Source organism: Saccostrea cucullata, unplaced genomic scaffold (genome assembly GCF_032062105.1).
Source record: "Saccostrea cucullata isolate Sc308-1 unplaced genomic scaffold, CSIRO_AGI_Scuc_v1 ctg1291, whole genome shotgun sequence".
NCBI classification, from domain to species: Eukaryota; Metazoa; Mollusca; class Bivalvia; order Ostreida; family Ostreidae; genus Saccostrea; species Saccostrea cuccullata.
This window is the reverse complement of record NW_026921741.1, coordinates 44,570-69,398: the sequence shown is the minus strand read 5'-3', so window position 1 is coordinate 69,398 and position 24,829 is coordinate 44,570. Positions and strand designations below refer to the sequence as shown.

Genomic DNA, 24,829 nt, shown 5'->3' with positions numbered 1-24,829 from the left:
TTAATGAAATGTGCGCAATGAGGATGCGTCGTATATTATGTCGATGTTGTATTCTCACTCGTGCAGTTTTCGTTTTTACGTTTGTGTAATTTTCTCACTATATCGTGTAAATATTTTGTTGATTGTGTAGTTTTTCTGTAGTTTGTGTAAATTTCAATAACTTTGTGTATACTTTACTCACTTTGTGTAAGTTTTTACTTACTCGTGTAATTTTTGTTTAAGGTCGTGCAGAAAATAATTTTGAACCAATCGGCGTGCCATAATAGACACTCGCTCAAACGACGCAGGACTAGGTGGACAAGTGGTCATAAACCACCGAATGAAATTACGGATTCCGTTGGAATTTCATAAGCGAAATTTTGTGCTAAATGCGGAAAAAATGGATTTTTTCAATTAACAAAAAGCCCAAGGTTGTGTGTAAGAAGTGAAAACGCATGCTTCTCGTTCATCTTTTGTGTCCATTGGATTATATGTATGTTCCATGTATCAATCATTGTGAAATGAATTTATTTTATAGCAATGAACGGTGAATTTAAGAAATTTATGATCGGAGCCACGGATGCGTCTACAATAATGAATATGAGACATTCAACTCACTGGATTATTTGTACCATTTTCAATTGGATTTTTTGTGAAATACTAACATTTAACGCTACCAATTTCCTACATTGTTCATATTAAAAATTTTTGAGTTGTCATTGTATTTTAAGTGCTGTTTACTTATTTGCCTCGCCCTTTGTTCTCATTTTAACGTTACCTGTACCTGTCCAATAAGTTGAATCTTATTGGACACCTACAGGTAACTTATTGGACGGGATGCAGGACAATAGCAAATTTATTGAACCAAGTTTAACAAAAGATGACGTCACAAAAATGTTTTAACTACTGATATTCAAGAAGTCTTCAGGCACCATGCCTTCGATATTTATTTAGTTTACCTCTAAAAAAGCGTTAAAAATTCACATCCGTGCCATGAATACAGGGTTAAGACATCGGGGTTTATATGATGGAAGAAAATAAACATTTTGCGAAACTTAAATTTACGGCACTTTTACTGGCCAGTTAAGTCCACACATTCTTTTAACATTGTGAAGAATGAGATGATAGAGGAGTTGTCGGACACCTTGGCTCTACAGAGAAACAAACCATGCAGTTTGATGATAAACAGGTGGTCGGAGAGAATACTCGAAATCGGGTATTATCCGTGAAATCGCGTATAATACCCGATTATAGGGTATCGTTGAATCCTCGAAATCGGGTGTAGGAGGTGTAATCACCTAATAAAACTTATGCAATGGGATGGCGCATGTTGCCGAGTTAACTTTCATCTAGATACAAATGTTTTCTAAAGGTATCACTAGCCAAGTAAGAATTTGGGCGTCAAGATTAATGCGCTCAGGACAACAAATACCCATGGAGCTCAGTACATTTCATGATCTGCACACTAAAAGGCGTTTGATTTGCTTTACATTTTTCATAATGTTGAAAGCATATACATCTTCCTCATATTCCCCAAAGCAACAGAATTGTAAAGTATAAGAATTCGGGAATTTATAATAATTCCACATCAACACGACAAACATGAACAATTTGTAAATAAATCAAATTATACGGAAACGCATTTCACACATAAGATATACATTATAAATGCCATGTATAAATAAGGGATTGTCTATCGTATCTAATTATGTTTCATTAATTACTTTCACATTCATCTTGTGCATAAAATCAAACTTATTTATGAATGTATAAATAATGTAATGTTAAAAGTGTCTAAAATTTCGGCTAAAAAACCTCTTTCTCTTTTTTTTAAAACACTTTTTTAGTTTTTTATCATACATACATATTTGCTGAATATGTCTTCAACATTTTAGCAGATACAATGATAGTTTCGGGAATACAGTTTATGGGGGAACATAACTGTTGATCGTTTGATTTAGCTAAGCCATCAATATTTTACCATTTCTAGGCGACTTCAAAGGGGGGGGGGGCAAAGGCTACTTGACCACCTCTCGACTGTGTTCTGCATGTATCCAAGAGACCTCTCCTTTCGCAATCATTGTATTTAATGTTAATGCAAAGTTTTTTTGCTATATGTATTTGAATGTCACGGTCGGTTAAACTCGGTTATATATTTTTCATTGTAGGGAAGATTAATTTATCAAATAAAAATCATATAGGTAAACAAAAAGCAATCTGTTATTTTCTAACATAATATGATACTACAAGTAACTAACATCTTTATTTTCTAACACATTTTTCATTATTGATGAGTATTAGGAAAAGTTATTGCCATGAGTAGTAAGTATTACAGATAGAATAACTCAAAGAAAACTGTGACATATTGTCTAGAACCAATCAGATAGTGCGTTGCTTAGCATATTATAATGAAGCGATATAAAAAAAAAAAATGCGTAAAAATATAGACAACAGAAGAAAAAAAATCTACCCTGTCTATCAAATAGTATAATAAAAAATTGAAGTGGCTACAATTTTTATGAAATTTTATTGTCCGATGAGGAATTATATTCCCAAAAAGTTAAACAAGAGTGCCCAAGGCGCAATTGAACACTCCATTATTTCAGTTTGTAAAAGCTATAAGAAATATGAAAACTTGACTATGTAAATTAAATTTTTATTTTAATATGACTGTACCTCGATCTATATTGAGAAATTCAATGTATTATAAGCTTATGAGAAGGTGTACACATTTGACTTTTTTTATAATCCTTCCCTCCCCCCCCCCCCCCAAAAAAAAAAATCCTGTTCACATGACTTCTCGCTCTCAATTTTCACATAAATGCATAAAATAAAGGTAAAATAGTATATCTTGTATCGATTAGAATGCAATCAAAAATTTACGGTGTCATTGAATAAAAAATCCCATGCTAAATTGACAAAAAAGATAATCACCTTCAATTAGCTATTTTCAACCTGTTTTCCCGTGAGTATTTATTTAGTCTTATTTAAGGAGGAATGCCACACCAACTTTTTATTTTATAGATCTCTTAGTCAACCTTTTTAAACAATGGTTTCAGCATTGAAAGGCCGACATTAGCTCTTAATTATTTTATACGAATTTTTTTGTATTTTATCAAAGAAAATGAAAACAATTAATTACATCCAAATTAGATGCTTTCTTGTAAAATTTTTGCTGTAAATTAATGCATCACATGAATACCTACTAAAATATGAAAAAAAATCTGGTTAGACATTTTAAATTTTTTTATAAAAAATTATTTATGAAAATTAAACACATAATTTGTGAATATTTTTTAAACTTGTGGTTAAAATCTTCTTAAAACCAGTCACAACTGGGGAGAACATGTTCATTTATCATATTTATAAAAGAAATTGAAACGAAATATCCAAATTTTAGAGAAATTAATTTTTTTTAATTTTGGCCAATCCCGATCAAAATTAAACCGATCCCGACCATAATTGTACAATTATTGGAAATAAATAACATTTTCCTAAAAACTCTGGTCTGATTAGGTGTTATAAGGGTTAAAACATTATAGAACCTGACAATAAAATAGATTTCTTCATTGCAAATATATGAAGAGGCAATAAATTAGCATTTTATTCATTTTGTGTAAATTTTGATCGGGATCGGTTGAATTTTGATCGGGTTAGGTCCAAATATTAAAAAAATTAATTTCTCCAAAATTTCTTAATTTCGGTTCAATTTCTTTTAAAAATATGATTGACAAACATGTTTTCCTTAGTTGTGACTTGTTTTATGGTGTTTTTAACCATAAGTTTAAAAAATATTCACCAATAATATGTTTTATTTTCATAAATAATTTTTTATTAAAAAAATTAAAAAGTCTAACCAGACTTTCTCTACATATTTTATTAGGTATTCAAGTGATGCATTCATTTACAGCCAAATTTTTACAAGAAAGCATTTAATTTGGATGTAAATAATTTTTTTCATTTTCTTTGAAAAAATACAAAAAAATTCATATAAAATAATTAAGAGCTTATATCGGCCTTTCAATGCTGAAACCACTGTTTAAAAAGGATGACTCAAAGATCTATAAAATAAAAAATTGGTGTGGCATTCCACCTTAATTTTCTTCTTTATAATAACGTTGGTATTCTATTATGGCAGAGATATACAATAATTATTATTATGACTTGCTTATACTATACTATTTAGTTCTAATTTGTGCACTATTCACGAAATGTGAAACTTTAAAGATATTAAACGATTAACGCCTTGTTATGTACTTTTACAGTTAGATAACTGTTAGGAATAGTTTACATTTCACGTGAAAGGGACGCCATACATTTTTCAGTAAAATACATAACACGGCGTTAGTAGTTTAATTTCTTTAAAGTTTCACATTTTGTGAATAGTGCACAAATTAGAAAAATTAAGTATATGGAATACTTTAATGGGAAATAAAGACAAACGAAGTGTAGTTGTTTGTCGTGTGATTTTAAACTTATTTGACAATCATAAAAATTAGGTTAAATAAAAATAAATCCACAAGATACTGATGTACAAGTAACAGTAACTGGCATAATGCCCCCGTTGCTTTATTTTTTTAGTTTTTAGAGAAAGTTGCACGGAATACCCGATTTCGCGGATTCAACGATACCCTAGTATCGGGTATTATACGCGATTTCACGGATAATACCCGATTTCAAGTATTCTATCCGACCTGGATAAAGGGAAACTCTCTATTCATCTAGTGGTTAATTACAGCTACATAATGTCTGACTATGGAGCTAGAGCAGTAGTGGTGGTCAATCAGGCCGGGAAACTGAGATTCAGGTAAACTGGTCATACTCCTGCTCCAAAGAACAAACCATTCAATCCACAAGGAATCACCATAGACAGTCAGAGTCACATATCCTTACAGCTGATTATAAAAATGACTGTGTCCACATCATAGACCAGGATGGACAGTTCCTCCGTTATATAAACTGTGGACGGAGTAAACTCTGGGGACTGTATATAGATATAAATAACAATCTGTTGCTGAAATTCAAAACAGACAAGTGAAGGAAATCGAACATCTAAAATGATATTCCTGTTCTACTAGATACACGTGAAATGTTTCAAATGTACACCATTGTTCATACTCTATAATAGTTAACTTACACAATAAGCATTTAAATGTTTTATGAAGGGGGATGAAAACAGAAAAATTGTAAAATTTATATATTGTTTATATTATTTACTACATTTGATTGCTGTATTAATTGATTTGTTTTATAATCATGAAAAACTGGGCAACAAAGGATTTTAGTGTTTATAACTTCATGGACGTTTCATCTTCATTTTACAAAATAATGTTGATATAATCAATAACACACTACCTTGACTTCCTGAAGCTTGTTAAGTTGTTCCTCAGAGAGAGATTCTTTATTTAGACCAGCACAGGGCAGAATAGGTCTTTGTTTTCTCTATTTCACCTTCCTTCAGTTTATCTACTTCTTTTCTTTGGATGAGAAATAAAAATAAGTACAGAAATTTTTTTTTTGACAGTTTATTCATCTTATTAATACTTATTAGCCAACCTTTTGCAGATTTTCGCTACAATTTACTCAGTCGTTTATATTTTTTTTTTTAATTTATTGTCAGTAACATACAAATATTTCATAATGATGTATATAAACAATTAATCAGCTATTTTTCATATTTATCTATAACATTTGAAAAGTTGGTGACATCATGTGTATTTAAGGAATGAAGCTTATTTCAACTTATGTTATCCGATATAACATAACTTGGGGCAGTTTAAGCTTTATAAACCGCGAAGTATATTATTGGACATATTGTACCTGTGTATTAATCTTGGAAAGGTACATAATCAAAGAGTGGCTCGTGAAATTTAAAATCCAGAGACAGGTGAACCAGGAAGTATAAACACCTGACAACAGGTAAATAACACAGGTGTATAGATCATGTGATCTCTCTCGCTCTCTGACAACAGGTACAATATGTCCAATAATATATCATACCATTTGAAATTAAATTGTGAGAAACACATGTCTTGACCAATTTTTTTTATTTGTCTCATTTAATATTTGAATAAAGACAATTTAAAGCAACAATTTTTTTCAGCTAAAAATTCTCATAAAGCTTGAATAATGTATCCATAAAAATGGCTAAATCTCTAACTTACCTAAAAAGGCTGTATTTCTGATGTCAATGAAAATGTGTTTTTTGTTGTTTTTATCTATAAACATGTCCCCCCGCGAAACAAAAAAGCTGTGGTATGAATTTGTGACAAAACAGTTCATATTACCTGTAAAAAAAGAATTTTTGTGTCACGGGGAAGGATGTTTTAAAAATATACAGTAAAACTCGGTTATAGCGAAGTCCTTGGGACCTGTGAGTTTAATTCGCTATATCCGTAATTCGTTATACCCGTATAACGAATTCATATAACCATTATAGCGAATTCGCAATATGCATGTATTCCTTCAAGTATTACTACCAAATATGTTATTGAAGCAAATATTACAAAACATAATTTTTTATTTTCGATAACTAAGGTATTATTATGAATTGAATTTTATATACAAATGCTAAAAGGAAATAAAGTCAGCTCAATTTATCAATTTTTTTAAGTAATCTTTGAAAGTTCGTTATAAACGATGTGAATTTTATTATATTTAACCTCAATGGGATTCAAAATCAGTTCGCTATATCCGTAAATTCGTTATATCAGAGTTCGTTATAACCGTAAAATTTTACAAAGATTTGTTAAGAATTCTGCCGGGGACCCAGATAAACTTCGCTATATCCATGAATTCGCTATATCCGTGTTCGTACTAAACGAGTTTTACTGTATTCTGTTTTTCGTTGAATTCTAAAGTGTAAAACACAATACCAAAAATTTAAGTTATCCCTCTTTGTTTTCCCAAATAATTAATGTTTGATAAAAACCCATATAATTATCTATAAACAATATTAAAAATTCGTCGAATATGTTATCTTTTGAAAATTGACTTGGAGGTAGGCGGGAGAACATTACTATTGTTCAAAGTTCTTAGGAGCAGAGCAAACACGGAACTCCAAAACATCAGAGGTAGGATCAGGTGCCATGAATAAGTGAGCATCATCTGCCGACCGGTCAAACCCGCCGTTTGCTCTTTGGTAAAACCAAGAAATTGACTAACACTTAGTTATGAAAAACGCCAGCCAGTCTTTGACAATGATAAATTGTATTTCCCAACAAGGTCATTATATTAACCATAGAACCTATGATGCCTTTAAATGAGACTTCTGATATTCTTGTTTCATTTACTTGTTTGCCAATAATTAACCTCGTTTTAGAATTTGCTCATACTTATAACATGCTTTTGCATATCGAATCAACTGAGATACATAAGGTATGCGTATGCCAAATTTGTTATAACGAGTTTAATTCATTATGACAATTTCTTTGAATTTGTTATAACGATTTTAATCTGTTTTGTTAAATTCGTTTTTACGAATTCTTCGATTTGCTACCATGAATCAAATTCATGAACACGAATTGAAAAATTTGTATTTTAAGTTTAAACAAATTTAATTCGTTATAACAAATTATCGAATTCGTTTAAACGAATTCAATTCGTTATAACAAGTTTTAGAATCTGTAAAAAGAGGTTTAATTCGTATTTTTAATTCGGTATAATGAAATCAACAATTTTTTTAAACCAGATTAAATTCATATAATGAATTCAAAGAAATTGTTATATTGAATTAAATTCGTTTTAACAAATTCGACAATTCTTTATATCGGATTCAAAAATATTTTCGATGGGTCCTAAATAGGCTTCCGTAGTTTAATCAGTCAATTGCTACACAAACAAATTCCGTGGCGCATTTCGGAGTGTAATGTGTGTGTCATACAGGTGACGATGAGGGGTTAATTACGAGTAGACTTAATTGAATATTATTTCCAACATTGCTATGAAAACATAAATGAAAGTTAATGTTTTTAACCATATTTGTACATTAAGAGAATTTATGTAGATCTTTTTTTTAATTCTTGCAGTAACATCTGACGCTAAATATAAAAATTACATGTAGAAAAGAATTCTTTCTACGTAAATGAAATATAGTACAAATATTACTTATTTATTTGTACTTAGTATTTACATTACCTACCCTTTCCCGATTTGATTTTAGTTTCAGTTTAGAAAGAGAAATAATTAATGGTAAGAAAAACTACTTATTTATTTTAAAATGATCTCAATTCAGAAACTGAAGTAATTTTTTCAATTACAAAATTTTACCTAGGCCGAGGTGTCTTTTTTAATTCAATGCTCATTACATAAAATTTATATAGTCATAAAATGGTATCAAATATTTTGGGACACACTGTATATTGATCATGTAATCGATATCACTCTGACTACATAGCAGCGGAAGCTCTACACGAACTAGTTGATTTTTGAAAGAGCCGCCATTACTGTCTAAAATAAGGTAATATTTATGAATTTAATAACAGATAAACTTATGCATACAGAATATTACTCAATGACATTTTCATCTTAAATATGCATTGATTGAGAAGAAAGGTTTTTCAAAAAAAAAAACTTTGTGAATATTTTTTGCACTTTCATTTTAAAATTCACATATCAAGAAATATGAATTAAAACAAGAGTCGATTTAATTAGACAAACTAAACTTATTTCCTAATTATGTTGAATAATGATATTGAATATGATGCATGTAATCATCTATTTAGACTGGAATCAGCTCAAAATTAATGATATCTGACTTTTAATTTAAACATCATTTTTATAATAACCTTCAATTGTCACTTTTAATATGTAAACATACTGAACCGTTTTTGGCACATAGTCACTATTTATACACGTAGTATTTTCACATACTCTTTTAATGGAGTATTTCAAGGACCTAGCTATTTTTTTTTTATTCTTTTCAATAAAGTTATTCTTTTTAAATTATACAAAAAATTATCAAGCACATTTTCTTTTCATGCTATACTGAACAGAGTCTCAAGTGTAATGATGAACCCCCGTACCAGTGCCCAGGACGTGATGCTGTGTGACCTGTGTAAGACCGCTGTGGTACAGGTGCACTGTGATACATGTCTTGTCAACCTGTGTAAGGCCTGTGTGGGAGAACACTTCTCTGCTGATCTCTCAAAACCTCATAAAATTATTGACTTCAAGGACAGAAAATCCACCCTTCTATACCCTGCATGTTCATTTCACATCAAATACCAATGTACAATGTACTGTAATCAATGTGACATTCCTGTTTGTACAAAATGTCTAGCATCTCATCAACATCTGGGTCATAAATTATCAGAAATATTACAAGTTGTGGATGAGAAAAAAAAAAGATTATCAAAGAACGAACTGAATTAAATGATACAATTTATCCAACCTACCAGGACATTGGCTCTGATGTACAAACCAGAATGAGCCAGTTAAGAAAGGGATATGGAGATCTCTCAACAGCCATAACAAAACATGGAGAGGACTAGCATAAAGAAATTGACAAACTTGTCCAGAAACTTAAAGCTGAAGTTGATGAGATGAAAAACACACAGTTACAAACTCTACAGAAACATCTGGATGAAATAAATAAGACAATGTCTGACATCAAGGGTGAAATAAATGCAATTGATGTTACTGAAGATTCTAATAACATTTCAAAACTGTTTAGTATTACAAGCAATATAGATAGATATAGATATCTTCCACAGAGAATTCTGCCATCTTTGCCTAAATTCATTCCCGGCAGAATTATTGGAGGAGAAATTGGTAAATTATTTGGAGCGCTATCATCAAGTTCTTTGACTTCAGATAAACAAAGCTACAGCATGAAAACAACACAGAAATTACAAGAAACTGGACCCCCTCCTCCAGTCAAACTGCTGCTAAATGAACAAGAGACTGTCACCACCATAGACACTGATAACATTTATAATGTGGTCTGTCTGAATCATGAAGAAATTTGGACAAGTGGACGCGACAACACAATGAAACTCTACAGCATCAATCAGGGATCACTACTCAGGTCAATCAAAACCAAGTCAGGAAATATACCAACTAACACAGCAGTGACAAAAAATGGAGATCTAGTTTATACTGATTTCTATGATAGAACTGTGAACGTTGTGAAGAATAAGAAGATAGAGAAGGCGATCCGACTACGGAACTGGAGACCTTTGAGTGTCTGTAGTACCTCCTATGGTGACCTCCTGGTTATCATAGAAAGTGATGACAATAAATCAACAAAAATTATCTGTTACTCTGGTTCCACAGAGAAACAAATCATTCAGTTTGATGATGAAGGTAAACTTATCTATTTAACTGGTCCTTATTTCATTGCTGAGAACAGGAACCTGGATATCTGTGTGTCTGACTATGGTGCTAAAGCAGTAGTGGTGGTCAATCGGGCCGGGAAACTGAGATTCAGGTACACTGGACATACCCGATGTCCAAAAAACAATCCATTTGATCCACGAGGAGTCACCACAGACAGTCAGAGTCACATCCTTACAGCTGATTGTGACAATAATTGTGTCCACATCATAGACCAGGATGGACAGTTCCTCCGTTACATAGACTGTGGACTGAGTAAACCCTGGGGACTGTGTTTAGATACAGATGACAATCTGTTTGTTGCTCAAAGTACATACAGAAAAGTGAAGGAAATCAAATATCTTTGGTGAAATCCTAATCTTACTAAAATACAAGTCAAATAGTAGTAGGTGCATCTAAAATTTTCCATAATTGCATTATACTGTATTATTATTGTGATAAAACAATACTTGTATTATAATACCATCAATGTTATATCCAGGTTTTATTAAATATACATTTATGTCTCAAAAATTTTACTGTTGTTAAGGAAGCTGACTTGAATTTTATTGTGTTAAAGCTCCAAAGAGAAACTTTTTTTAAAATTTCATAAAATATGCAACTCATATGGACTTGTGTGTACATACCAAGTTATGGAAAAACTACCATCTGGGTATTTTTAGGGGAATAGTGTTAGTATTGCCAGATGGGAATTTCAGCATGCCAGAAACAATTTTTATGGTTTTAACATTAAAAAAAAAACTAGAAATATGTCTTTAGGACATGAATACCCCTCCGAGAGTATATTACTACTGCAAAATGAAATTTTATATGAAATTTGGTCAGAATATTTTGAAATGTGATGCAGTTGAATTGCTTACATCAATATTTATCAGCATATGAAGTTTGAAACTAATTTCAGAAAAATGAGGTCAAGATCAAAAGAAAGACCAATGTCAAAAATATTAAAGGAGCTGAAAAGATTGCATTAGTATGTATCAGCATTTAAAGTTGAATAAATATCATGAAGGGTTTCTTTAAAACTGACTTAGATACAAAAACAAGGTCAAATGAAAGGTCAAGGTAAAAAAAAAGTTGATGCAGTTGAATTGCTGACATCAGTATGTATCACCATATGAAGTGTGACACTAATTTATGGAAAAGGAGGTCATGGTCTAAGGAAAGACCAAGGTCAAAAATGTTGAAGCAGTTGAAAAGCTTTCATCAGTGTGTATCAGCATATGAAGTTGAAAAATATTATGAATGGTTTCCTTAAAAATGACATTTCATTTCGATAGAAGTGAGGCCAAGGTGAAAGGAGAGGTAAAAAATGTTGTTGTTGTTGAATTGAAAATAAGAAAAAGTGAGGTTAAGGTTAAAGTCAAGGTCAAAAAAATGTTGATGCAGATGCTTAGCTCTCATCAATATCTATCATCATATGAAGTTTTATGAAAATATCTTGGATAGTTTCTTTGAAACTCAGCTTTGAACTGAGCTAAAGGCATACTGTGACGGAGGGACAGACGGAAGGATGGAAGGACAGAAAAACGGAAGACGAACATGGCAAACACTATATGCCCGGCCATATTCATGGCGGGGTATAAAAATTCTAAAGATAATTCTAGTAAATTATAGACTGGATTGATAACTTCATGGTAAGAATATGGGCATACACTTACATTACACATATATTTCGCAGTGTGTTGGAATCTATGGTATTCCAAAACATTTAACATGGAAACGGGTTAGTAAGGTTAAATCATGCGTTTTATTTTGATATCACAAACGTTGAATGTCGAGGAAGTGCAACATCATAAGGAATAATCAAAACATTGTCACATTGACTTAAAGCTATTACATTAACTCTTCCATTAACATTACTTTACATGAAAATAGATTATGAAATATAAATCACATTCGCAAGAAAAGACAGATTTTTTTTTTTAAAATGTAAATATGAGCAATGACCTATTATTTCTTGAAAGATACAGTCCAACGCGCATTACTCAATTTCTCGGTCAGGAACACGTTAAGTTCTAAGACGGTACCGCTGTCAAAACCTATGAAGAGGCGTTCTGGTATTTACTGGCAAAAAGTGATATCACCTATTTGAATAGGTGATATCACTTATTCGAAAAGGTGATAGCTATTCGAATTGGTGATATCACTTATTCATTCCCAATAGGTAATATCACCTGTTCGAATAGGTGATAGCACTTATTTGAATAGGTGATATCACCTATTTGAATTCCTTACAACAATAAATAACAAGAAAACATTGATGTAACCATCAATTGTCGCCCGGGAAATAGATAAAGTAAACAATGGAAATGAGTCTTGATTATCAAACCGTTTCGATATGTGTGATAAGGCATGCGTCTAATTGATTGAGACGATAGTCGCGAATATTTTGAAAATTATAGTCGGATAAAAATCTAACAAAACGATACCATTTTAAATTTTATCAATTCCTCAGCTAAATGTTTGCTTTATAAAATAAGAATGGAAATTAAACACATACATCACCTATATACAAAAATGTATTAATTTTCAATTTAAGAATATAAAAAACTATGCGAGAAGTAAAATAAAAAACAACTTTATATATTAATTAAATATGAAAAGCATATATGTTTTTACAGATTCACTTTATGGAAGTAAATATATTATATATCTCGTAATTTATAAAGGGAAAGAATATTCTGATTAAGAATTTTTCAATATTTAGAAAATCTTTAATTCTGAATAACTTCTCCCACCTCAATCCCCATACACCCACTTAAACGTATAGAGAAGCCCGGTCCTCCGGGCTGCGATGAATGCTCCAAATGATGTAAAGATTACCATTGCAACCAAGAAAATTTGGACTACCCAGTTTTCATGTGTTTTTCCGATTTTTCATGAGTATACATGATAGATAAGTGAAATAAATTGGTTTATTCTATTTAATTTATTAAAATGGTCCTTTTATTTTCAAATAGGAAATTTTTTTTACATGTGTTAGGCAATTCATGGCCTTTTGTTGGCAATATGTTGTAAGAAATGGTAATTTATAAGTAAAAAGTCCGTTGTCAGTATATGTTAAGTTTTTTAGTCCAGTGTTTTTTTCTTAACATATCATATCGATACAATGACCTTGTCAGCAAATACAATTTATCATTGAATGAAATGCTGACTGACGTTTTTCATACCAATTGTTAGTCCATTATTTATACACTGAATTGACCACGGATTTTTTCCGTTATTTCCTGATTATGACAACGAGCACACGGCGGGTGTGACCGGTCGGCAGGGGATGCTCACTCCTCCATGGCACCTGATCCCACCTCTGATGTTTCGGAGGTCCGTGTTTGCTCTGCTCTTATTTTGTATATTTCTTTAATGGACGTTGAGAATGGGTACTGTTCGTTATTTCCATATCCTTCCTTCATCAATAAAACGCAACTGAAATGGTTAAATATATATGTAATCTAAAAGAAAACAAAGCATATGGCAGAGACTTTTGATTTAAATTATTGAAGAAAAAGTTGCTGAAACAAGAATATCAGTATTTTCCTTTAAAGTCTAGTTTATTTCGTAGATTCTATGGTCGATACAATGACTTTGTCAGCAAATACAATGTATCATTTAAAGTTAAATGCTGAATGACGTTTTTCATCCTACTAGTTATAAACACACTATATTGTCGACAGATTTCCCGATCATGACAAGGAGTACACGGCAGGTGTGACAGGTTGGCAGGGGATGCTCACTTCTCCATGGTACCTGATCCCACCTCTGATGTTTTGGAGATCCATGTTTGCTTTGCTTCAATTCTTTCGTTATCTCCATATTTTTTTTTGCATAACAATGATTTTTTTATATATATCTCTATACCGGTACTAGCATTTTAAAACTAATTATTCATAAATGTAGAATGTAAGACCATCTTTTGCATAATGTTTTCAATCGAACGAACGTCTGCTTTAGAGTCGCGAAGTAATTAGGAGTTGATCCTTACGTTGCGGGTTGAAGTCTACTGTGGGACGGACGTGGAAACCGTATAAACCGAGGTCCTGTGTATCAGTAGGTGCTGGTACAAAAAAGACCCCAAGTTGCTCAATGGCATTGAGTTCCGAATATAGGACAAAATTTGCAGATTTCCACCGCCCAATGGTAACGTCTCCATATGATTGAAAAATTCTCGAGAGGGACGTTAAACAAATGTTTGCTTACCTTCTACCGACTCAGGATAAATTAATTGGGTCGGTATAGATAGGTGGGGAAATCGGGGGGGGGGGGATGGGGTGTAACGTGGTTGAGCCAGACTATCGCCAAAGAACACTTAAGAATAAAAAGAAAAGAAAAATATATTTACATAATCACACTAAACTCACACGCACTTGCACACCTCTCTTTCACATATACTTATATGAGAAAATCAATAATTCTTATAACTTGACAGCCAGACAGACAGACAGACTAAATGTTTTCTTCATAGAATTATATCTGATAATGATTTATATTGTTGCCCTGTAAATGTTCACAGTTCTGTTATCTAGCTTTGTCACAATCACGAGCTCTAAGTTCTAACTCCTTTCAGATCGACTTATCTCAATCTAAACACCAAAAGTTTCAGCTTAGGTACATCGATCGTCCTATCGCTTCTGGGGCTGTGGTCCCGGAACTTATGGAAAGGCGATGATAACCCTCAAAAAGCTTGTATTTGTTCCATCTGGACCCTATGCTCACTCAGCTACGTACTCGTACTTCACCAACGTCATAAGGCTACAATTTACAGGACTCATAAGTATTCCAGTAAGGCAACATAATATAATGACAACCCTTAATGATATAATATTTATTAATATAATTTATTAATTAACAATAAAGAATTGATGCAAAGCAAACATGGACCTCCAAAACATCAGAGGTGGGATCAGGTACCATGGAGGAGTGAGCATCCCCTGCTGACCTGTCGCACCTGCCGTGTACTCCTTGTCATGATCGGGAAATCTGTCGACAATATAGTGTGTTTATAACTAGTAGGATGAAAAACGTCATTCAGCATTTAACTTTGATACATTGTATTTGCTGACAAAGTCATTGTATCGACCATAGAACTTACAGAGACACAAACCATTTAGTTTGATGATAAAAGCAAACCACTTTATTTGTCACCAGGATTTCTTTTGACTTTAGTTTTTGTTTCTTAATACATGTACACATACATCAGTGAGAACAGGAACCTGGATATCTGTGAGTCTGACTGTGAAGCTAAAGCAGTAGTGGTGGTCAATCAGGCCGGGAAACTGAGATTCAGGTACACTGGACATACTCCTGCTCCAAAGAACCAACATTCAGTCCACGAGGAATCACCACAGACAGTCAGAGTCACATCCTTACAGCTGATAATGGCAATTACTATGTCCACATCATAGACCAGGATGGACAGTTTATCCGTTACATAGACTGTGGACTGAGTGTACCCCGGGGACTGTGTACAGATACAAATGACAATCTGTTTGTTGCTCAAAGGGGAAACGGACAAATAAAGAAAATCAAATATCTCAAGTGAAATCCTACTCCTACTAAATACAAGAAAAATTCGAATATGTGTGCCTCTAAATATTCTCCCTAACCATTATATTATTATTGTAATACAACAATACTTAAACATGTATTATAATATCATCAATGTTATACAGTCATGTATCCAAGTTTTATTAGATAAACACTTTATGTCTCAAGAATTTATTAATCTTTACATTTTACTAATGTTAAGTGAGCTGACTGGGGTTTTATTGTGTGAAAACTACAAAAAAATCTCTTAAGTTTTATACAATATGCAATTTACAGTGTACATGCCAAGTTTAAGAAAAATCTATCATCTGAGTTAGAGAATATCTTGGTAGTGTTGCCAGATGGAAAATTTCTGCATGTCAGAAACAACTTTTATTCTTTTCACATTTACATAAAAAAAAATTGAGAGGAAATGTAAATCTCTGACTGGATTAATAACCTTACAAGCTGTTTATCTAGATAACTTTATGGTGTGGATATTGAAATATATACCCAGAATTGTACCTGTTAACCCAAATTTCTGCTTCAGTATTTCACAGATTTCTTCTTCCACGGATAACTGACTTTTCCTGCCTCCGTCCAGAATCCATAGAGTCTGACTCAAAGTGCGGCTTTACTTATTATATCTGCCTGTGGAGAAATTAAAAATAAAGATATGAATTCCTACATTTAAGTTTTATTTCTATTAGCTATAGATATTTAGAAAAGCATGCTGTTTAGGTTTTTGAGAATTACTTCAATAAAGATTTAGGTTTACTTAATGCACAAAACGACCCTGTAGATACATGTACACCAAGTTATTGACTACCACTTTTTGATCCATATCATACATTAATATAAAGTAGAAACATGGTGCTTTCATTTTCTATTAAATACCCCGGTATATATCCTCTAAAGGTCAATGTATTGAAAAACAGGCTTTATGAAATTGCAATGATCTTGAATTTTTAAACATTTCATAATGCATTGACTAGTCAGAAATTTACATCACTTTTACCAGATGCATAGACACCAAGGTTCTAAATGATACTAGTATTTTATCTATTGTCAGCAAAAACTAAGCATAGTTTTTCTTTTTTGGAAATTCACAGGGCCATTGCAAATTAGTTAACCTTGTCCTTTTTGCCTGTGATCTTCAACTTCTCAAATAATTATCTTTAAACAAGTTCAATCCACTTTATAGACGTTTACAGACATTTTTCCCTTTAATGAGAGTCTAATATGTGTATGTATCTGTATATGGGATCCGAAAATAGACTTTCTTCTACAAAGAATTTGAATTTACAAGATAAAAAGTTTAACAAGCATAATCAATATATGTTTAGTCACCATAGATCTCATTCATGTGGTTACCTGGCAATGGTTCGGCACTAAACAATTAACCTGTTCATCCACGTGGAATGTGTTGATCAGATTCATCATCTAAAGCAACTTGTAAGTCTGATCACTTACTTGGAACCTGCTACAATAAATGAACGTCATACAGATCCAGCATCTAAACCAAGTCTGGAAGTACAAAATGTAGATGCAGCATCCACTTAATTTTTGGTCCGGAGAGGGCTCATAGTCATTTTTTAATGAATCTATTCGGGGAAAAATCCAATCTGTTCACTCATGAAGAAAAATGTAGTTTAAATCCAGCATCCGAAGAAGTATGGAAGTGTGTTTAAGTTTTTTGTCTTGTTATTGCAACTTAAGTCTTTGCATCAGCCACAGGATTTGTAAAATATTTTAATGATTTCAAAGTCAATCTGCTTGTTGGTACCCATATAACATCAACTAATTTTCATAAATCCGCCACGATAAAGATATTAACTGTTTAATTTACTATCTAAAGCTTATTGAATCTACTAGGAATCAATCTTCATATACAGATTTACTCCCAGTGGATTCATTTCGTATATATATATACAGATAAATATTGTATTTTGTTTCATATTTATGCAACGTTGATGATACAATGATGAAAGCCATAAGGTTCATCAGAAAGTAAGGTTGTAAATTTTTTTGTCATTCTTTACTTTAAACATCAAATTATAAAACGATCAAGCAATTTAAGAATTTAATAGGGGGGGAGGTCTAAGTTTTTAGTTCAATGGGATATAACATACTTTTCAAAATTTGAATTTTTGTAGTTAATGCATGTTTGCAAATCAATGGGATATAACTTTTCAACCATGATTGATGAATGAACATACATGTATGTTTGCAAGCATCATACACACAAACATTTTTTGGGAAATAAACCACAAAGATTGAACTGAGATACAAAATATTTTTAGTCTAGGATACAGAAATGTGTTAGTTTTCTTCTAAGCCTGGAGACCAGTTCAGCTCAACGCTCTATAAATTAAAGAAATAAGAACAATATATTGACAGTTTACCTTTATCTTTAAAAGAAATTTGTCAATCATAACTCTAATTCTTGTTTCCCCTTGTGGTTTGAAAGGAAAATATATTATCCCGACCATCTGTCAGTGATATCACTTTCTGAGTCAATATTTCTTCAGTTCCACAACATGCAGTTTATATTGTGACCGGAAATCCTGCACTATTCAAACTTACTAGTCGCTTTTGTTGATTTTTCCTTTTTCTGAATATTGCTAGACAGTGGTAGAACCTACAGTCAAAATAAATCAAAATATTGTGGGAGTCAAGAAGTTATATCTAGGAATAAAAAATATATCACTTGAATGTTTAAATGTAAATGTGTTCTTTAATACATACAAGAAGGTGTTTTCCTTGTCCGATTAGTCGTAATTAAAATTGAGAAGAATGTCTTGCTCTCTAAACTTGCTCTACAAAAAAACACTGGTCATCAAACATTACAAAGCTGTTATCAATAAGCAAGACAAAATTGCATGACAAACAAATGTCCTGGTAGTGTGACTAATAGATTGTTTCAGTTTAGATTTAAATAGAGATACTTGAAAATGTACCTCCTTAAAAACTTAACCTGTTCAATCAAGCTGTAAGTACAGCTAGGTCAAATCTAAAAATTATAAGTAAATCTGGTAGTGTGTGAACGTTGTAACACATTATAAATACATGTTAAGTCACCATAGGTCTCATTTATATGGTTACTTATGATTGGATCAGCTTTAAAAAAAAATTCCTATTTACTGTCATGGGAAGTGTTGATCAGATTCATCATCAGAACCAAGTTTGTAGTTACATCATCCTTGTAAGTTTGATCACTTACTTCTGAAATGAACTAGTTACGAAAAATGAAGGTCAGGTTCAGCATCTAAGCCAAGTCTGATAGTACACATCCCTACATTCGGCTCGGCATTAGTTTGGTATACGTAGGGCTTACATTCATTTCTGAATGAAACTGTTTGAAAAAATCTAGCCTGATCACTCATTCAGAAAATTTTGGATAGACTCTGAGCATCTAAAGAAATAAGGTAGTGTATATTAGTTCTATGTCATATTGGGTTGTGGAGTCATCCATAGATATTTCAATGTTAAAAATAATCAAACATTTCTTATTTAAGGGGGCCGACTATAGTTTTATTGTGTGAAAACTACAATAGCGAAACTCTTCAGTTTTATACGATATATTACTTACATTAACTTCAGTGTACATGCAAAAGTTGGTTGAAATCTACCGCCCAGGTTTTTTTTTAGAGAACGTTTCAAAATACAGGTACATTTACTATACTATTTTTATAGGAAAATGCCAATTTTTAGCACTTTAAAGCAAATTATACAAATACTACAATAGACATTTGTTCAAACTATAATATTTGGTGAGTAATACTATATTATACAATATATGTAAGAAACACAAAATTCTACCGTCTTGCTACCAGAGGGGACCTCTCAAAATGCAAAAAAATAGCAAATTTTACTATTTTTATAGAGTATTACAAAATATGACGTACACAATGGATTCACATGAAAACATAATAAAAATATTAGATATATTCTCAAATTTCTCTGTTTTAAATTTCAAGAGCGTATGTTTATTACTTGTTATTTAATAATATTTTTATTACCCCTTTCTTTAAGAGCTACAGATTATCATAACGTTGAAAACACACTGCAACGACGTCACCCTACCTATCAATTGCAAAACCGGTTAAAAAATTAGTCATATCAAATTGTAATTACATTTTTATACCTAAAATTTCTTAATTTTGTTTAATTTTAATAATTAGGAGAAAAAAGTATTTAATCAGTAAATACGCTTTATTTTACTATGATGCGCGAAATATTGCGCAATGGAAACTATAGGCGGCCCTCTTAAAGTGCCATTCATTATTGGCATAACAACAGGTTGTACAATATGTACTTGCAGATGAAGTCATTCTATCAACCAAGGTACTTGCAAAATGTTGACTTCAGACTTTAAAGACCGTTGATCATGTTACATCGACTAAGGATTATATATGGTAAGAGCCAATTTTGACCCCCTAAAATCAACATTTTAGATTGATATTCAGAATTGTTTAAATGGTATTTATTTTGTAGAAGAGATAATATTAGAAATATTTCCAATATATTTTTCACATTTATATGCACTCACTGGCTGTAAATGACACGAGATGTAATGCTATTTTTGCTATCTAACAAAATAAGTCAAAAATATGCCTTTTTCTTGATGTTTTTCTTATGGGAAACATAGAGCGCAGAGTAGAACATTAGTATTGAATAGATACATCTTTAGGAAAAATATAGTTTGTTCTAGGTTGCCCTCTATATTTTCTGGAAGAAAAATTGCTTCGTGTGACAACGTGAATTTTATGATGTCATATTTCTAAATTAACGGCATTTTGAAAAATTTTCAAATTGAAAATGACCAATAAAGGTCGCATGTATAGCTGTACAAATTAAAGCTATATATAAAGTAAAATTAAGATATTCATTTTAAGGGGCCATTTGAGACACTTATCATATATTGCTCTTTTTCAGATTAGCAGGATATTGCCTGTATGCTGCACTAGCTACAGCATATCGAATCAACTGGGACATATTTTTTCACCATATGCACATGATTAATGGTGGCTTATTCTTACAAAATTAAGGGAAATTGGAGATTTACTTCGAGCTCAATGGGATCTTTTATAAAATTTAAATGAACATATGTTTGCAAGCTTCATGCACACCAATTTCTTTAAGAAAAAACACAAAGATTGAACTGAGATACACAATTTATTCAGTTTAGGATACAGAAATCTGTCAGCTTTCTTCTAAGCTTGGAGGCCAATCCAGCTCAACACTCTATAAAATAAAAAAAAAAACTAAATTTTATTGACAGTTTACCTTAATCATTAAAATAAATCTCTGAATCTTTACTCTTTCCAAAGTCACACTGCAATCAACCTTCAATTATTGGAATGTAATGAGACAAAGTTATTCAAAATAAGATGAGGATCATATACTGAATGTGGCTTCATATTTTAGCGGCTTTTGCGCGAAAAAGAATGTGTTACCTTATTCATGAATACCACTAAGAAATCATTTACTTACACAAAACAAAGCATAAACATGTGTAGCACTAATTCATGATAACGCTAACAACTCTATACCCCTTGATTCCGCTAAATTTTGAATACGCCAATTCATGTAGTAATACATGTGCAATATGTAAATACATGTATTAAAGACTGAATAAATGCATTAATTTTACATATAAAAATCTAATTGCTTTTTTAAAAAATAACAATACCCCACTATCCTTTGGAGTCATCACTTGAAAAATTAAAAATTATAAATTTCCTTATTCGATTGAAAGCATATTAGACCTTTTCCTATCCCAAGAACACCATTTCACAAAAAAATTAAAATAACAATACTTTGTGATTATTACAAGATATTTTGACTACTTATAGCCTTGACGTTTTGGAGGGAAGAAAGTTGTTTAAGGCTTTTGTTTTTTATTTATGTTTTTTATTCAAACCTTAGTTTTATATTGCTCCAATGGACATATTTGGAATAATTTTTTAATTTGCATTGCATAGAATACATGTACTAGTATTATGGATATCCCAACAATATTTTTCTGTTTTTTCTCTACAATGGTTAGACCTTAACCAAGGTTTTTATGAATATCTCAGAGCTTATCTTTACTTCTCTAGGCTAAGATTAATCTCACCTGTACATCAAGTTCCAGAATATCACACTCCACCCCAGTCAGGGTTCCAAGGTTTGGAGTAGTTCTACCGAAATCTCCATGAACATACTCTTAATGTAGCTAATGTCTTATTGAGGTACATATATTATATTCAACACACCTGCATTAAGCATTAATAAACGCATACTGCACACTTAATACACATGTGTATATACATTAGATTTTGATTCTATATAGAAATATCCTATGTTCCTGATCCCCTTTGATATTTGCATTCCTTTTTGATTTTAGGACTCTAGAAATATCCAAATTCCTCATTTCAGTCTTTTAATATAAGATTAAACAAGGATACGTGCCGGCCTGTGTTGAGAGACTCAAGCTGAAATGAAGGTCATGTCATCTATTTTCTCCGTTGACATACTGTACACAATTTTCTCCCTTGTCCTCAGAGGGCGCCGGTGTAGGACTCGAATGGTAGTCTTTTGATAAATGACAAGATCCTGGAAATAGACATCTTTCCAAGTCAAGATTGGAAATAGAATGGAAATTAAAGTAAATCATGTTATTTATATGACATTTATTTACTGATTATTCAAACTTATATAACATAATGTACATCTTTTATTTCCAATCATTTCATTTTATTAGCAAAAAAAAGTTAAAAAAAACTAAACGCCAGTAAACAGGTATAACGATGTGCAGATATATCATAGATCAATGTTTGATAGATGAATTAATTTGGGTAGGCACAATTAAATAATTCAGGACAAGTCAGGAGATCTAATTATTCTCTACTTTGTTTACATAACATGAAATACTAGGGAATTTCAAATAATCTGTCAATAAATTGTTTATTTTGATATTTCTTACTAAATTTGTTCTATATCAGTCAGAACCATTTAATAATCTATTCATGAAAACCTGGCAACAAATAATTCTAAAGTTTATAACTTTATGGACATTTCATCTTCATTTTACAAATGTTGAATAATCTTAAATAAATCACTGACCAAACAGCACAGTACCTTGACTTCCAGTAGCTTGTTCAGTTGTTCCTCAGAAAGAGTTTCCTTAGACGAACACAGGGCAGAATAAGTCTTCGTTTTCACTATTTCACCTTCCTTCAATTTATCTACATCTTTTCTTTTGATGAAAAGTAAAAATAAGAATTTACAGATGAAGGAAAAATAATCTTGAACATTTCATCATTAAGGTTCATCAAAACTGTTTTTCATATTCAAATACTCTCATTTCTTTTCTCAATCAAGAAATATAAATATTTCGATGCAAATATTTTTCATCATACATTGCAATGAAAATTTTTAAAGAAATTGCATTTGATTTTTTTAAACAATTTTACAAGAAAATAATCATTACTTATCTTCCTCTTAATCACCGGTCGATTAACCTTTAGAACTAGCTACCGGCTGTATTAGACCTATAAAACCTAAATAAGCAATTCATATCGCTCGGTAGGGTCATCGGAATGGTGCGATATTGAACATTTACAGGACAGACGTCAATTTGAATACTGATACTAAAAAGTCATTATTTTGAGTTTTTTTAGTTGAAATAATTCAATATAAATTATGTGGAAATGTTTTAGCAATATAATAAAGGAGTTATTGAACTTATATTGGTAAACATTGGCACTCGTTGGCTGTTCAAATGCACTCGCAAGCTCGTTCATTTGAACAGCTAACTTGTGCCAGTATTCACCAATATAAGTTCATTAACCCTATAATATTGCCTTTTGTATTTCCAGAATATCTTTACCCAAGAATTCAACTCAATGGGGATCATCCATTTCTACCACAAAAGGCCTTCCTGCAAAAAAGAAAAAGGTTTTTAAAAAAACATTTCTATTATAATAAGCTTACTTGTAGAAAGCAAGTTCATTAATGCCTACATGACTGTATGCTTCATGTAGTTTTATTTGTCTGAACTCTAAAATGCATACTCTCAATTTAGAATTCAGGATTTTCAATGAAAAAATCACATTCTTTAAATTAAAAAAAAATAGGTTTAAACAAAATGTTGATTCAGAAATAATTTTAGGCTTAAAATATTTTTACAGTTATAACTACAGAAAAAGCTGATAATTGCTGCACTGCCTTACTGTAATAAGTGCATTACAAATTTTCATAACTGGCAAGAAAAAGACCAGTTGTTACTTGCAGAACTGTAGCTCTCTGCTTGAGAAAATTTGGACATATATGTCTGAATTTTCTGAAACAGAGAGCTACAGTACTGAAGCTAGATGTGTCCGTGTACATGTATGTTTCCTTTGAATAGTTTAGAACTTTTAAAATTATTTTCCCATTCAAAAAGGTCCCAGATATCCATCAATGTCAACTACAGCATTTAAATTTTTCACTTAAACTGTGAACTAATATCATATTTCAAACATCACATTGCAATGGCTTAAAATTGCTTAATAAATTTTTCCATATGTTCTAAAATACTTTTATTAATTCGTACCAAACAACTTTTTTAAATTTTTCATAGAATCAAAATCTTTGACAGAAAAGAGCTTGAGATGAAGAAGTAAGTCTATTACCATAACAACAAATTATAAAAACTGTTTACATGAAAACTTAGCTAACTACAAATCCATATGAGTGAAAAATTCTCGAGAGGGACGTTAAACAACATACAATAAATCAATCATAAGATTTAGAATATTTACAAAGTTTGGCCACTTTACAATGTTTAATTGGTTGGCACTTGAAAACAAGCGATGGGTATGCGTTTTCTATATTTCATAGTAAAACTTTATTGACCCTGATGGACTAACACTAAATCCAAAGTAAATTGACTACATAATCCACAAGAAATGAAAAATGAGCATTAGCAGTCCTTTGCAACCAATAATAAAAAGTACATGTAAATCAA

At 31.6% G+C, this 24,829-nt stretch overlaps 1 protein-coding gene across 1 annotated transcript; it reads left to right on the top strand.

Moving 5' to 3' along the window:
* Positions 1-4,724: 4,724 nt before the first annotated feature.
* Positions 4,725-15,850, top strand: LOC134260675 (uncharacterized). Its single transcript, XM_062743224.1, has 5 exons — positions 4,725-4,786; positions 8,973-9,215; positions 9,653-10,284; positions 10,528-10,623; positions 15,624-15,850. The coding sequence occupies exons 1-5, from the start codon at positions 4,725-4,727 to the stop codon at positions 15,848-15,850; spliced, it is 1,260 nt and encodes a 419-aa protein (XP_062599208.1).
* Positions 15,851-24,829: the final 8,979 nt, after the last annotated feature.